Below are 16744 nucleotides of genomic sequence, written 5' to 3' on the forward strand. Positions count from 1 at the left end.
CATTGTTAGCTCTGTAAGTTCAGAGAGGTCCCTCGTACCTTTTAAGAGTTCATAAATATGAAAGAGTAAGAAAATTACCACTTTTTTCCCTAGGGGATTGGAATTAGATAATATGTATTTCAATATGCAATAGCATTCAAAATTTTTAACATTTGAAAAATATTTAAATAATATTATTAAAAACACCTTGCTTTTGTTCAAAGTAATTGGACCAACCATAAAAATAAATGGGAGTTTGTTTTGACCTGCCACTGATGTTCCCTTTTCTCTAGTATTGCATAGATTTTCCATTTAGTTACTTTTTTTTTTGAACCCTCAAGTGCTCTAAGTTATACTCGGGTGTTTTCAGGGGCTCGCATAGTGGGAACCTCAGTGATCTAGTGGGCGTGGTCTTCCTCTCACCATTCCCTGTGACCTTCCATCAAGTTAAGGGTTTTTTGTTTTTTAGGACTTTCTAGTCTTTATCACTTTAAGTTAAAAACATTTGTATATAAACTAACTCTGGGCTGCCCTGCATATATTGCATGATAGTCAGAAATCTCTTTTGAGAGGATACTTGGAAAACATTATGGGTTCAGATCCAGGCCACCATAATAAAGCAAATATTACAATAGAGTGAGCCGCATGAAATTTTTGATTTTCCAGTGCATATAAAAGTTACGTTTATACTATACTGTAGTCTGTTAAGCATCCAGTAACACTATGTTTGATAAAATGTACATACCTTAATTTAAGAATACTTTATAGATAAAAAATGCTAACATCATCTGAGCCTTCAACCAACTGTAGTAGTAACATCAGAGATCACTGATCACAGATCGTCATAACAAATAGAATAATAAAGGAAAGAGTAATAAAGAAAAAGTTTGAAATATTGCAAGAATTACTAAAATGTGACACAGAGACACGATGTGAGCAAATGCTATTGGAAAAATGGCATCCATAGACTTAATTGACACCCAGTTGCCATAAACCTTTAATTTGTTTAAAAAAAAAAAAAAAAACAGTATCTGGGAAGCTCAGTAAAGTGAAGTACAGTAAAATGAGGAATAACTGCAGAGGCAAATGTCAGAGCCTACGAGGAAGGTTTGAAATGCTTGCTTTCCGGATCTGCAGTGGCATTCAGCTGAAAGAGGGACTCATTACCCTGGATGAATCAGAATTCCAAAAATTCTTCATGGCTGCAATCCTATGCCGCATGGGACAAGGACAAATTTAACAGGGATAAATATAAAATCCATCCTACACCGGGGTCTCAAAAATCAACTACCTCAGGACAGAATGGGGACAAACCGCTTAACTGCAGCCCTTGTAAATGAGAATTGGGGGTTTCCGGGTGACTCAGCATAGAACAGATGTGTTGTGATTCACAACTAAGCTAATTCGATCAGGGAATATGATTAAACTTACACATTACTGTTTTTGTTTGGTGTTAGGCAATAAACGTATTTAACTATCTTATATTTAATAGAATTAACTAGAATTCTAGAGGTGGGCAGTTCTAGTTTGGTGCAGGAGCTCAGGGGTGCCACCAGAGACCCCATTTCTTTCTTTCTTTCCTCTCTGCCATTTAAAATTTTTTTATTTTTTGAATACTATCTTAGAATACTTTTAGGCTTACAGTAAAACTGAGAGGAAGGTGCAGAAATTTCCCATATACCCCTTACCCCCACATACACACAGCCTCCCTGTCATCGACATCACTCAACAGAATGGTACTTTTTTCTTTAAACAAGGATGAGCCTACATTGATACCTCATAATCACCCAAATTTCCACAGTTTACCTTCGCATGCACTCTTGATGCTCTTGGTCTTTATTTTCAGACCACCCTTGAAGTATTACATTCACGCCGGAGGCCGCACGTCAGGCAGGAGAGTGTCTGTAAAACCATATCATTGAGAGAACATTTGATGGCCCCTGGGGAGGGTTAGTATGGAGAGGAAGAGATTAGCTGACTTCAGATATCTGAGAAGTTTAGTCTACATGGCTCTGGGGAAGAGTGAGGTGGTAGAGGCTGTAAGCAGGTGGGTTTTGGTACAATCTCAGAGAATTTTATGAAAACTGAGTTGTCCTCCAATGGCAGAGAGCTATTCTGTGAGATGTAATGACATCTAGGAAACCTCATGGAAGTGACTGTCTTCTTGTTTGAGTTATTGTGGGATTGATTTTCTGATGAAAACACATTAAGACACATGGATTCATGAATAATTCCAGGGTAAATGACAGCTCACATTAGGAAGTACAAAGGCAATTATCTGAAAAGTCAACTTGTTGTCTACAGGACCTTCTCCTTTCTGGTGACAAAGGTACATTCAGAAAGTGTGTGTGTGTGTGTGAGTGAGTGTGACTATCTGAGGGGCTAGATTCCCCCTGGAGCATTCATCCTCCATCCCCACCAACCAAATCACTTGTGTGACCACTGCAGTAGAATTTTGCTTCAAAAAAATTTAGACTGAATTTTCCAATAGCAGGATAAGTCTTTGCCCAAAACCATTTATCAAAGGTTTGATACGTTTTTCTTTTTCATGGCACGGAGCAGGGGCTCTTTCCTAATGGCCTCCAGCAACGTGCTGCCAGAGTAAGAGACCTTACCGTCAGTGCATACAGTACATACTGGATACAGGAGACTAAGGCAGCAGGGGAATGCCTATCTGTGATCACTGCCCTGTGCCTCTTTACAGAAGCTTCTGGCTGAAGAGAGGTTTGTATCCATGGAAACGGACTCCGATGAGAAGCAGCTGCTCAATCAGATCCTGAACGCTGTGAAAGTGACGCCTTCCCTCCACGAAGACCTGCAGGTGGAAGTGATGAAGGTTGGTTTGACGTGGTCCCCCCAGTTTGCGTCACTGGGATGGGAACAGACACTGACCCTTCCGCCCTCATTGTTATCTTGAAAATGCCTCTGCACCATGGTCATGGGGAATATATGGTTATAATCTTTGCTTATGGTCCCCCAGAATTACCCTGATTGTTGAACAGAAATGACGACTAAGTAGAAAGGCACAGTTTCAGTAAGTCTGTTAAGATTTTTTTGCCTGATCCTGCAGATCAAATGTTGTTAGGAAATGTATTTATTGTCTTTTGAGAGACTATATGTGAGTAATTCCAGCTTGGGGTAGATCTGATCACTCTAAGCATTCTACCTGCCTGTTTATGTTAAAACAAAGACCTAATGATGTTTTGATACATACTGAGGTTTTAGAATCGTCATTTTAAGGGAAAGAAGCCTATCCCTGGGAGCCATATCAGAATTACATCTTTATTTCCATCATCAAATTATGTGACCTTACCTCCCACATTCTACTTACTGTCTTCCTTTGGGGGATGGCCTCTCTTCCTCCCCTTTCCCCCTTTTTCCCTCCCCTGAGAATCACTGTAATTGGGAGCCCCTTCTACTGACTCTGGAGTGTGTTGTGTCCTGTGAGTGAACAGTGAGTCAGGCAGAAAAGGATGGAAATTTCTATCCCCAAACAGCACCTTGGTCAGAGTAAAACAGCTTGAACCAATGAGCTAGCTTTTGTAAAGCCGCCTGTCCCTTGAGGACTGTGTGTAGAGAAATGTTTGAGCGGTTGGTGTCATATCATAATGGTTGACTTCTTCCTGGAAGCGCACTGTAGGATTTTTGTCTTGGATAGGAGACATCACTTCTCTGGCTTTCAGTTTCTCCATTCAGACAAGAAAATACCAGCTTCGATCACGGCATTTTCTTAACACCCTGGGTCTCACCCCAGCCCTGTTGCTGGGTAATTGAGTGTAGTGATTAAGAACTCGGACTTTGAAGCCAGCCTGTCTGGGGTGTGAATGCTTACTCACTTCCTAGTTGGATATCCTTGGACAGACTCCTTAACCACCCCGTGCTTTTATCTCCTCATCTGTAAAATGGGGGGAATAGCAGCACCTACCCAATAGGATTGTGCTGAGGATTCAATAGGGTGATCGTTGTAAGGAATTTCGCACAGTGTCTAGCACAAAGCAAGTGCGTCAGCAGTGTTGTGCGTTACTGCTTCTATTCCTACCACTTCTGCCACTTCTCCTCCTGCCCAGTCATCAGCTCAGGGGGTGGGGCCAGGAAGAGTCTCATACACAGTACGCATTGCAGGTCTCCTCGCCAGCTGATCTTAAAGATCCCGTGGTCTTTAACTGTCTTTGATTCTGGCATGTCCAGTTTTGCCTTGTCCTTTGACACACATTGGGCAGCTGTGCATTCCTAGGAACCAAAAAGTAACCACCTCTAGACTTGTCTTACTTCTCTGCTACCTCGGTGCCACCATTGAGGCAGGCAGGGCCAGCTGCCGTGTTCATCGCTTTTACAACTTTCAGGTTTAGTCTGTTGATCTTCTTCTACTAACAGGTCTCCAAATACCGGTGGGTGAGCATTGATGTCATTCATACTAAGACACACCTCACAGATTTCATATTATTCTGGAAATGCTCCCAGGAATACAGTTTTCTGTGGAATACAGAAAGTTGTATTAAAAATTAAAATGAGGAAATACTTGTTCTTCTAGGAGCTTGGAAAGAAGAGGATGTTTAATGGTTGTGTCAACAGTAACACCTGTTTGGAAAACTTATGCTAGCGTTCTAATTCCAGCCCAGTGGTGCCTTCTGCTAGCCTTGCTGAGGACAGGAGTTGACACATGTTTGCTCTACTGGAAATCCTGGAAAGCCTGTCTTAATGGACTTTCTAATGACACCGTAATAGACCATGGTACTCGTCGTTAATGTCTGGCCATAGATCAAACATTGTCAGAGAGAAGGAGAGCAATAATCTGGGCTGCCATTCTTCATAAGTAGATTCCCAGAATGCTTAAAAAGATAAGGGTCTTTGCTACATACTGTTATTTTTTTAAAAATTGACCACTGAAATTGGGAAAAAATATTTCAATTCACAAGAAACCTGGCCTTAAGCTAATTATTTTTGGGCAAACATTTTTAGCTAAGCAGCTAGAAAATTCATGTGATGACTGTACTTTAGAGTGGTGTTATTATTAGCTTCAGATGAAATTTTGGAGATGGTGGTCTGACTGTGATAGCCCACGAGTGAGGGCTCTATGATCATTTCCTATTTCTGAGATTAAAATTACTTGTTTGGGTATAAAGGTATATGCAAATTATAGCATTTGGGGCTTAGAAATAAGTTTTATACCCTTTCTCCATGTATGAGGAATTTCTATACCAACTTCAGTCATCTTCAGAAGCATGAACCCTTTTATTTTGTAAGTCTGTAATACTCATAATGGCCCAAATAAAAACTTTAAGTCCTTGTTTTGCAAATAATATCATTACAACATTAAAATGCATTTACCACTTTTTCTCCCCCAAAATTAGAATTGGATGAGTCATCAAGGAAAAAGACTGGATTCCCATTACATATAAAGGGTGTATTAATTTATTCTTGGTGCTTCTACATAACTCATTCTGATAATAAATTATCTAAACTAGGTATTTTTTGTAAAAAAGTCTCCAGTCATTTTATATAGATACTTCGTCAGAAAAATCTTTAAAAATGTGATACGGTAGATGCTTTCAAATGCTGGTCTAAGTATACTATTCAGGAGACATAACGCCACACCATGTATTTTTTATTTATTTCTGTCTAACTGTGGCATAGCACATTTCTATAACATCCTAAGTGCTATTTTTGAAAAAACTACATCATACATTTTACTCACATACTGCTATCTGCTAGTGTTTATAACCATGAGAAATTGAACCATGTCACATTCTTAGGCGTGTGTAACAATTGAATTAAATTCCTGGAGGAAAAATAATGTGGTTCCCTCTTTTAGAGGTTTCCCCGAGATTAAACAGAAAGTAGCTAATAACGAAATGCAAGGTTCTGATGGGAGTGTTCTCATTAAGAAAGAAGGCCCTAGGCTTTCATTTGGAGGGTTAAAAAAAAAAAGTCAATGATGCCTGCTTCCAACAAATTAAACAGGAATGAGGTTAGATCTCTTAGTCTAGGAGCTGTTCTCCATGGTTATACAATCTAACAGGAGGGGAAGAGGCAACTTTGATTTATTGAAATGGCCATGGAATCCAAATACAAATTTTATCGCTGATCAAGCAAGAGTATCAGAACTGCAGCATATCAGAAGGAAGATTTCTCTGAAGATGCATTACCTTTGACGTGGATTCGTAGATAGCAAGGAGCTACTTAATACTGAGGTTGAATACTTGTTCCCTTTGGTAATATTTTTTCCCATTGCATGTACCATTTCCATAAATGCTAAGCAGACTATGAGAGCCGGGTACATAGCTAATGACATCTCCAACTAGAGCAATTAGTGCTTTCTTCCCCCTTCTTTCTGATGGATAATCTTCAGTGAGGTCATTAACTGGTACAGCTGGTGAGTCTTCAAAGAAGGGAATTGTGACTGGCCTTCTGCCTCTGTAAGTGTGTTAGAGACGTGAGCATCCTATCTGGGGAGGGCAGGCTGGCTTTGTTGGTAGGGAAGAATATGATACTAGATGCTGAGAAAGCATTTGATGAATGTTCTGTTATTGGACATCTTATCTTATGTGCATCTTTAGAAAATAGAAATGAATGTTGGTGGAGTGCTTTACATTTTTAAAGGAGAAATGACTGGCCAATTATTTAACATTTGTTATAGACACTCTAGTAAGTACATTACATTCATATAAAGATCAACAGCTAGGGAAATGGCAGGACCAGTATTTGAACTGTAATTCAGCCTGGGGTCAAACGAAAACTTTTTTTTTTCCAAGTTGAAGTATAATCAGGTCACAATGTTGTGTCAATTTCTGGTATACAGCATAATGTTTCAGTCACACATATACATACATATATTCATTTTCATATTCTTCTTCATTATAGGTTACTACAAGATATTGAATATAGTTCTCTGTGCTATACAGTGGAAACTTGTTTATCTGTCTTATATAGAGTAGTTAGTATCTGCAAATCTCAAACTCCCAATTTATCCAGTTTATCTCTTCCCACCCTCTTCCCCACCAGTAACCATAAGTCTTCTGTGAATCTTTCCATTTTGTAAGTTCATTTGTGTCTTTTTTTAAGAGTCCACATATAAGTGATATATAGTATTTTTCTTTCTCTTTCTGGCTTACTTCACTTTGAATGACAGTCTCCAGGTCCATCTATGTTGCTGCAAATGGCATTTTATTATTTTTTATGGCTGAGTAGTATTCCATTGTATACATACACCACAACTTCTTTATCCAGATATCTGTCAATGGACATTTAGATTGTTTCCACATCTTGGTTGTTGTAAATAGTGCTGCTACGAACATTAGGGTGCATGTATCTTTTTGAATTAAGGTTCCCTCTGGATATATGTCCAGGAGTGGGATAGCTGGATCATATGGTAAGTCTAGTTTTTTGAGGACTCTCCATACTGTTTTCCATGATGGCTGCACCAAACTACATTCCTGCCAACAGTGTAGAAGGGTTCCCTTTTCTCCACACCCTCTCCAGCATTTATTGTTTGTGGACTTACTGAATAATGGCCATTCTGACTGGTGTGAGCAAACCTGCACTTTTGAACAGTGGGTTACCTTGTCTTCTAGGTCTATCCTGAAAAACATAGGTGTTTGTCATTACTGTCTCCATTTTATAGATGACTGAACAGAAAAGTTAAGCCATAGACTAATAAGGGGCAAAGCTAGGAGGGGCTCAGAGTCCTGTATGCTTTCTGTATCCTTCCATGGCAGTGTATCCCTCACTAGTTCTGAGCTGGATTCAGGTATGAAGAAAGAATCAGTCTCTTTCCTACCAAAATAGCTCATGGCTCTGGGGTGTGTATGTGTGTGTGACAGAGTTGGGGGAAGAGACACAGGATCTCATTTGCCATTGAGGTATTTTTATATTTTATAACAGTTGGTCTTATAGAGTGCCTTATAGAAGAAATGATCATTAGTAAAGTTTAAGGGTGAAGTGACCAAATTGTCTTATTTTCCTCATAAACAAGGAGAAATCCTCCTTAGTCTGAAGCTACTAAGACACTTTAGAAGATTTGCAGCAATCTCTAGTATGAATGAAAAATCCAGTGTTTGATGAAAAATGGTTAATTTAGAATGTACCTATTATTGGAAGATGAGCTGACTTGCTTACAAACATATTTCTGCAGTTAATGCAGGGAAGCATCTAAAATATGTGGTTCTGTGAAGTAAGTGGCCCTCAGATAACCCTCCCTCTTCCTGCTGCTCAGATCAAATGATAATAATCTTTTTCCTTTGTATACATATAGCTAAAATTCTTACTAAGTTTTCCTCCCACGTTTCTTTATCCTTTGGTATGACTACATTAGACAGACAATAAAAGTATATGAAAAAGGAAGAAGCAAACATTGAAAACTGAGAAATGTTATTTTCCATTAAAGAATTTCTGCATTATTTTGTAGATGAAGATATTTTCATATTATCTATTAATTTCTTTTTTTTTTAAGATTCACCATTTCCAAGTGCCATGCCACTTGAATATATTTGAGAGCAACTCTACTAAGTATTTTGAAACTTTTCCCCCTGATAGTAGTTAAGCAAGTGTAAATGCAGAGGCCTTCGATATGTACTGCGGATGTTCTAGAGTTCCTAGTAGAGTGGGGAGATCCTCCAATGTTTTTCAATCATTTATTGCACAAATATTTGATTGTTTCCTGTGTGCCTGGCACTGTGCTAGATGCAAGGGATCATGGTGAAGACAACAAAACCAAAACCAAACAGAAAAAGAATCTTTGTCTGGAGGCTAGTGATAGAAATCAATGAAATAGATAAATACTCATTAACTGTGACAAATATAAGGAGAGAAAAATCTAGGGAAATAAGAGTGTATTTATAATAGGGCCTGATGAGGGCAGATGAAGAGGGCAGAGAAGGCTATTCCTAAGAAGTGACATTTAAATAAGGTCTAAAGCATAAGTAAGAATCAGATAGACAAGAAGGATAGGGTTGGAGAAAGGGAAGAAAGGAATTCTGTATTTGTTAGGATTCATTTCCGCTAAAACAAGGCAGAAATTTATTTTTCTTTTGCATGCACTTAGCTCACTATTGTCTGACCCCGTTATCAGAGACCCTTGTGTGTTGCATTTTGTTTCTCCACCTTGTTATCCACAGTGGCTCTCTGTTTCCTGCCCAAATATCCACCTTCCAACCACTTGGCAGGAGGAAGGAGATGGAGGACACTTCTGCTTCTCTCCCATTGGCCAGGACTCGGTCATGTGGCAACAGGTGTGAGGAAGGCTGGGAAGTGTAGTCTTTATTTTGGGCAGCCATGTGCCCAGAATTCTATTCTTGAAAAAGACAAGGATGGTGTTGAACGAGAACTGGCAGTCTGCCACAATCACGGGTCACATCGGAATCACAGTCTGACGTATTTCCCCAGCTAGGGGCAGCCGGTGCATCATCCCCTCTGCCACCTCCTGTTTTTTTTTGGTTTGTTTGTTTTTTAACTGCATTTTTCTCCAAGGGAAGGCATGATGAAGCATTCAGAGAAGCATAAGGTTAGCTAAGGCCATGGGCCCCCTGCAATGGCTTATTCAGGGAACCTGCATATTGTAATTTCTCCAACTAGTTAGTCCTCAACTCTTGACTCAGGCATAGTGGAAAATTTCACTAGCTAGCAAGTGAAAACTGATGACATATTGTTAGTGTTGTTTTTATCCCTTTGGCGCCTAGCAGAGCATCTGGCACACGGCTTACTAATTGCTTGCTAATTTAGTTACTGACTAATGGAGGGAGGGAAACACATGTGGTTTTCAGTGGCCCACCAGATGAATGACAAACGAAAGAAACTAAAGTTGTGATTATAGACAATAATCTATGTGAGTTCAAAGATGAGGAAGACCAACATGGATTCACACTTTAGAATTAAAGTAACCTGGTACCTCATCAGAGCCTTGTTTTTATAGGTGAATTGAAGTCCTGAGTGGTTCAGTTACTTGGCTGGGCTTACACAGTTTCTGGCTGCAGAATCACTATTTCAACCAGTCGTATTTTTCTGGAAAGGCTTTGTAACAAGGCTGAGAGTTGGTCTGGTTTGGGGATGTGTGGTTCTGGATAGGCGGAGAAGAAAACTCCATACTTGCGTTTAACTGCAAAGCCGATGTGAGTAATATGGCTTCTGAAAAAGAGTGAAACATAATGAAAGAACATAAATCTCTTAGAGTAGATAGGAATTCATCGAGGAAACTTTAAGTGGCCAAGTGGACCTGCGAGAGTGGCAGAATGGCTTGGTGTAACTGTCCTGTGACGTGATCACTGGACTCTATTCTTTTTAAACTTCTTGTTACTTTTCTTCTTTTCAAAATAACCTGGTAGCAGAGTGGTAAGAGCACAGCTTCTCGAGCTAGAATGCCTGGTGACCTTGGGGTAGTTATTTATCTGTGCCTCAATCTTCTGATCTGTAAAATGCAAAAAAAGTTAATATGTTGTTATAATTATGGTATAATGAGTCTTAAATGAGTTAATATAAAAGAAGGGCCTAGAACAGTGCTTAGCGTGAGGTTGGTGTTAGCTTTGGTATTTGTCACAGTTATCAGAAGAGAATGTATGTAGCATGATGATAAAATGAACACCTGATAAAATGAACTTTGAAAGCTTTTGGAATTTAGATCATTGTATTGGAGGGTGGGCAATCTTGGTAGAGAAGAGAAGTCTTGGAGATGGAAACGGAGAGGGTGGAACCTGGGATTAGTGAGGGATAGTAGTTGTTGAGCCTGAAGAGGAGGTTGAAGCAGGCGCTAGGAGCCTGGTCAGAGTAGGCAGCTGGGAATCCATACAGTAAGCAGCAGAGTGACACGAGCAGAGCTGCATATTAGATGTTGAAGTGGGAGGAAGGGGAAAGGGTTTTGCAGGATGCTCAGGGAAATGGCAGAACCCAAGTCAGAGGCACTGACGAGATGGCTTATTGTGAGAAGCAGGCTGGTGGCGATAGGAGGGGTGCCCTGCAGCTGAGTGTGCTGAGTGGATCTGCCGTAGCTGGTGGCTGGCAGTGGCGTAGGTGGTGAGTAGGTGAGAAGGAGAAAATCCAAGGTAATTACGGGACTTGGAGCCAGAGTGTCTTGCTGAATGATGGGTTTTAAGGGGCTCACTTAGGAGGCAGATGGTGAGTTCATGTCAGATAGCCAAGAATTATAATATTTTAAAAGAATAATTTAAAGAGATATAAGGATTTTCACATTACAGCCATTCCAAAATAGAAAATGTTCATTGTAAATCCCATCACTGTGACTGATCTTTGTATGTTCGTTTCTAAGCATATCTATTTATGTGTTTACAGTTATATTCATTGTGTATTTCTTGCTTTTCACTTGACTTTAGATCATAAGCATTTCCCATGTGGCTATATTTATCCCTTTAAGGATAATTTTAATGGTCGCATAATTAGAATTTTAGAACGGGAAGAAGTGTTAGTTGTTTACCGTCTTAGAGACTTAGTGTGGTTGACGTGATTTTTATGAAATTGCATGTATTCATTTCTGATGTTTATAAGCTGAAATTAAAGATTGAAACTTGGGAGAAATATTGGCTCTAGAAATACATTTGTGAAGCCTTAAGTTAGAGGTAGGAGTTAGGAGAGTTTACCAGGGCAGAGAATATAGAACGAGAGGATGAGAAGAATGAGAACAGTTTATTTGTTCAAGTGAATTAGCTAACTTCATTATAATTTAATATTTACACTTTTTTTCTATTGAAATCACTAGATTTCCTAGAACTCTTTGCTAAGGGCACCTCTGATGCGTATCAATGAATATTAAACTTATTACTCGTGGCAACAAATAAAGGCCAGAACAGAACCTGGGACATGACCACAAACAATAAGTAATTTGAAATATTTTCCAAACTGGGAACTCAGGAGCTCTAGAAAAATCTGCCATTGACCGAAAACAAAAACAAAAACCTCTCAGAATAGCTATTTGCAGAATTTGGGCAAATTGAGCCAAAGAGTGATTGCTGTAATTACCTGTCACCTGGGCCTAAGGCAAATCAATTTAAGTTGTACATGGTAGAAGTTCCCTCAGGAGTTCACTCAGATAACCTGATTCCTTTTTTGAGGGGGATCAAAATAAAGATTGGGGTTGTAGCGCAACCACCAGTTGTTTCCTTCAATCCAAGATCTCGGAAGCATCGTGAAGGGTCAGTGGCTCACCCCAGGCCCCCCCCCCCCGTAAGTCCTGGATTCCAGCTCTGAGGCTTTGGGAAGCAGGTTGAGATTTTCAGTTTTATCCACCTGCACGGGGTATAAATGACCCAAGTGTGGTTCTCCACAGGGGAGCCTTTTGTCCCCCAGGGAATATTTGACAAAGTCTGGGCATTTTTGATGGTCACAGCTGGGGGAGGGAGTGCCAGGGTAGGGGCCAAGGACACTGCTTAACACCCTACAGTGCATAGGACGACCTCCCACAAAAAGAAGTTTTTTGGCCCAGAATGCCAGTAGTGCTTGAGGTTGAGCAACTTTGATCAAAAAAGAAAAAAAAAATGCTTATCTTTGGCATCCACATTTGAAGTGTTGACAATAGGAAAATGTCCTCAGAAATTCTGTGTTGACTTTGTGATTCCCCCACCCACCTCACTCTAAAAGATATGGATTCTTCCCTCCTGCTGTCTTCACAAGACTGAGCCTGCTTTGTTGTTTGCACATGGACCATGAGGGGAAGAACCTCTGTTTTCTTTTTCATGGCCAATCTACGCTTTCAGCAGTTCACACTGGGAAGGCTGTCCTCCCAGAGAATGGGTGAGCCCCACCCCCACCCCTGTCCCCAGAGAATGGTGTTTGGTTTTCCAGTATTCTTGTCCTCAGCACTGTTTGACAGAGTCAAAAAAGAATTGGGCTGTTTCTAAAGAGAAGGAATTATGCAAATATATTTAAGTTGATGAATTTTCAAGCCAATATACATGAGAGGCCAGAAGGGAATGTGCATTAAGTAACAAAGCCAAATTTTCAGCCAAAACCAGAGCCAGGATTTGAAATATGCCTGCACTGAGGATTTTCAGAGTCTGCTCCTCTCCAAGTCCCAGGAAAGACGAAGCCTTCTGTGGAATGTGCTCAAATTTTGAGTTATTTTTGGTGCCACAGAAGATGATTTTATTTGGCTTGATTCAAAAATAATATCTGATACTTAGAAAAATGAAACTACAGTCACCTCCAGAAGCATGTATGTGTACGTTGAAATCATTTTAATGGGTTAAGAAAGAGAAATATCATTCCTTGTTCATTCACTATGCCTCCATGTCCTCGGTGTGCCTTAGGGTAGGTTGACTCCCCCAGATTAGCTCACTTCTTGCTGGTCTCCTTGTCTTCTTCCCTGGCTTTAAGTCCTTAATTAGATATGTTACAATCTGGAAATTTGGAGTTCCATGAAAAGATGAGTGTAGCATTGCAATTGTGCTGTGTTAGACCCAGAGCACAGTGTATTTTCCCTGTCATAATGCTCATTATAATCCATTGTCATCCCTTATTTTGTGACTGTCATCAAAATCAGATGTCAGCTTTACAAAGATCAAGGATCAAGGGTCTCTTTTTGTTCACTGCTGTATGCCTGATGCCTAGCACTAGACCTGACTGCGTGTAACACCACCATTGACATATCTGTTATGTGGATGAAGGGAAGCCTGAGTAATGCAACACCAGGTAGATGTAAAGTGGCCGGATACTCACTATCCAGTGAGCTCAGGAATTGCTTCTTCACTCCTGCATTCCCTGGAAATGGTCCTGGAGAGGACTCGTTTGGAACCTTGGCAGAAATGAGCTTTGACTCAGAAATCTTACAAGTTACTGGTTACTATGTTGAGCACTAAGAATAAGTTCTCAGCAGAGCCTAACAGCAGATGTCAGGTGGGAGAATGTTCCATAAGTCTCATGATGCCCTCTAGTTTCTGGTGATGATTTTCTCCCAGTCCTGAGGGAAGTCCTGCCAAATAGCTGGGTAAGCTGAGTGGGGGCTTACTACACTCTGATTGCCCTAACCAGGTCATCTAGAACTCTAGTAGTATTACCTATACGATTGCCAAAGCTGCCTTTAGCCAGTTATACCACCTGGATCTGGCACTCAGGTTTCCAGGACAGTTTTCCTGTGTACCACCTGGCTATCTTACCACATTGTCCACACAGTGTACAATAATGACTAGGCACACAGATACATAGTCCCATTGAAACACAATGAGGTTGATTACTTATGTGGACAATGCATAGGAGGGATGGAGCATGGGCCAGGATTCACCACACTTCCCAGAGCCCAGTAGGGTGCTGTAAACATAGCAGGCATCAAAAAGTTAGACCTTACATCTAAGGAACTTATAAATCTAAGGGGGTGCGGAGGGGAGAGGGCATGCAGATTTAAGAAGTGTATCTACGCTGCTCCAAATAAACGCTACACAATAAGCCTTTTGCATTTTCTGCCCATTCTGTGATTAAATTACATGTGTAGAGTAATATTTTATGTGATGGAGTTTGAACAAGGTATATATCCTGGTTCTCTAAAACATGTTACTTCATTAATACAGAATGTAAAGCTTTGTGAAATACATAGGAATGGGGGTATGTGAGAGATTTCAACCAGACTGACTAGAATGATAGGGAGTAGGTAGGGGGAACAGTGGTCTCAAACCGTGAGTGACTACTGCCTTCTATTATGTGAATTCTCTGTATCCCTTCACCAAATGCACCCCGGTCAGTTCCTTGTCACTGGGAACACTAGGATCTGCCTTTAATTTCATCGACATCATATTGTCTGCTTTATCCCTCTGATGTCCAATTTGCCTCAGTACTTCTAGTTTTAGTTGTGATTTGTTGCCCTGACCAGTCCTAAAATAATATGTGCAAAACATTTAACACGAGCAAGCACTTTAATTGATGTGTAATAAGATTCCAACCAGCCTTTTTAGCATCGTCTCCAGCCTCTGCCTTCACACTGCATACCTTTACTCACGACATTTCCTTTGCTCGGTATCTCTGTCCTTCCCTTTTCTCTCCTGTATCAGTGCTTTGCTCACATGTCATCTCATCTGTGAATTCTCTGTTCTCCAAAGTTGGGATGTCTTCAGACTTTCAAAATTATTATATACCTCATGATTGCAGTAGCATTTAGTACCGTCAGCCATAAAACAGAATTGTATGGGCATTTGTTTCTCCAATAGATGGTGAGATTTTTATGGTAAAGATGGTGCTTGCTTTGTATTTGACCCCACAGCAATCAGAACTTTGGTGAAAAATGACTTGAATTGATTCCAGGACCTGAAAGGAAGGACGCCAAGGAGAGAGAAAGTGGAGCTGGGTCAGCATGATGAGAACTTTGGGCAGTAGGAATTGCGGGCAGTGATGTGTAATAGGGTGAAGACTTCGAAATATATATGCTTTTTTAATGTGGATGATCTGATTGATTTTTTTAACTTAAAATGCATTTAATCATTTACATTGGAATGGCTGCCATGATTACATCAAATGGAGACTTGTTTAATCTCTGTGAGAAGACAGGCTAAAGATACATGTACTGTGCACTTTTTTTTAAACTGTCGTTTAATTAGTTTTTCCATTAAATATCCTTATGAGGTAGGATGAGAATTTTAAAGATAAAGGGATAGAGGACGTAGGCAAAGTCACAGCAATTAAGTACTGAATCACATGCCACAATCACATTAGTAAAACATTTATGTTTGAGCCCTGACATCACAGCCCCTGCTCTGTCATGATTATGATCATGCGGCAGAACGAGCCTGATGGAGAGACCCCAGTCATGATGGGAAGATGCTCATGGGAGAGGGCTGGCCTCGGGTATTCTTGATCAGAAGTGCGCACCTGTGATCTTGTACGTGTCTTCATTATCTGTCCACATCTGTCTCCCTCTGTTCCTAACGTGGCTTCATTTTTCAGATTCTTTCAGATTCAGATCCCTTGTGCCCAATTCTGGCAATAAATCAGCTTCACTCTCTGCTTTCCAATCTAGTCTTTTTTATCCAGGGTTTCTATACACATTTTTAATTGAGGGGTTGTTTCTTGGGTGTAGGAGCTGTTCAATGATGGTTTTTGAATAACTGGGATTTTGACTAGCCCTGATCCTGATCTTTCCCTTCCCAGGGAGGGGTCTCTGCCTGTTCTGCCCATCCTCTTAGCTCATCTGTGGAGGCAGTACCAGCAAGTTAGGTTACATGACGCCTCCTACCACCCAAGTTCCTGCTGTTCAGTGATAATGTAGTCAGAATGCTTTAATGACCCTGTGAGGGGTGTGTTTTTAATGGAATCACCCTCAATATTTAGGTGCTCCTGTTTTCCTTAAGGCCAACGTGCTCAGAATATGGATTGAAACTTTTCACCCTTTCATTATGCGGTGGCAGTCAGACACTTTAATTAAATGTCCTGCACCCGGTCTGGGTTTTAATCAAGTGAATTAGTGCTTGCCAGGCATCAGGCACACTGACCGTTTCTCCATGTATCAGTTTCGATAAGTCATTCCTGTCTGCTGCATCAGCCTCCCTAGACACCGGGGGCCCTTTCTGTGTCTTGGGTTTCGGGAGGAGCGTAGGCACTGTCAGCCCTGGAATTAAAGCCTGCGGTGCTTCCAGCAAAACAAACTGCATGGGCTTAAAGAGTCAGCTTCATTTATATGCTTCACTTTGATGCTTTTTGTTGTTGTTGTTGTTGTTTTTAGTTTTTGCATAGAGCCCAATGAGTCTTCGGATATTAATTAGGTGTGAGGAGCCTTTGTTCAAAGATCTTTTGGACAGGATGTGCAATGGCTGGGCGCCTACATCCTCGGCTTCCTTCAGGCTGT

The 16744-nt window shown here is 40.5% G+C and overlaps 1 protein-coding gene and 1 long non-coding RNA gene across 5 annotated transcripts in view; one reads left to right on the forward strand and one right to left on the reverse strand.

The window, feature by feature from the left end:
• Positions 1-16744, forward strand: part of ARFGEF3 (ARFGEF family member 3) — a 158298-nt gene that overhangs the window by 37777 nt on the left and 103777 nt on the right. For all 4 annotated transcript variants that reach the window (XR_012075032.1, XR_012075033.1, XR_012075034.1 and 1 more), the window contains exon 4: positions 2684-2815. Coding sequence is in view for 1 of the 4 variants with exons in the window: in XM_072965913.1 (XP_072822014.1) it covers positions 2684-2815 (132 nt within the window). In the remaining 3 variants the exon portion in view is untranslated. The remainder of the gene's footprint in view (positions 1-2683; positions 2816-16744) is intronic.
• LOC140697736 (uncharacterized) lies at positions 1034-2673 on the reverse strand. The gene is made up of 3 exons (XR_012075037.1): positions 2595-2673; positions 1786-1881; positions 1034-1189 (listed from the first exon to the last, which is right to left on the reverse strand). It is a non-coding gene; the product is annotated as an uncharacterized lncRNA (long non-coding RNA).

The sequence above is a fragment of the Vicugna pacos genome, chromosome 8 (genome assembly GCF_048564905.1).
Source record: "Vicugna pacos chromosome 8, VicPac4, whole genome shotgun sequence".
In the NCBI taxonomy this organism is placed as follows: domain Eukaryota; kingdom Metazoa; phylum Chordata; class Mammalia; order Artiodactyla; family Camelidae; genus Vicugna; species Vicugna pacos.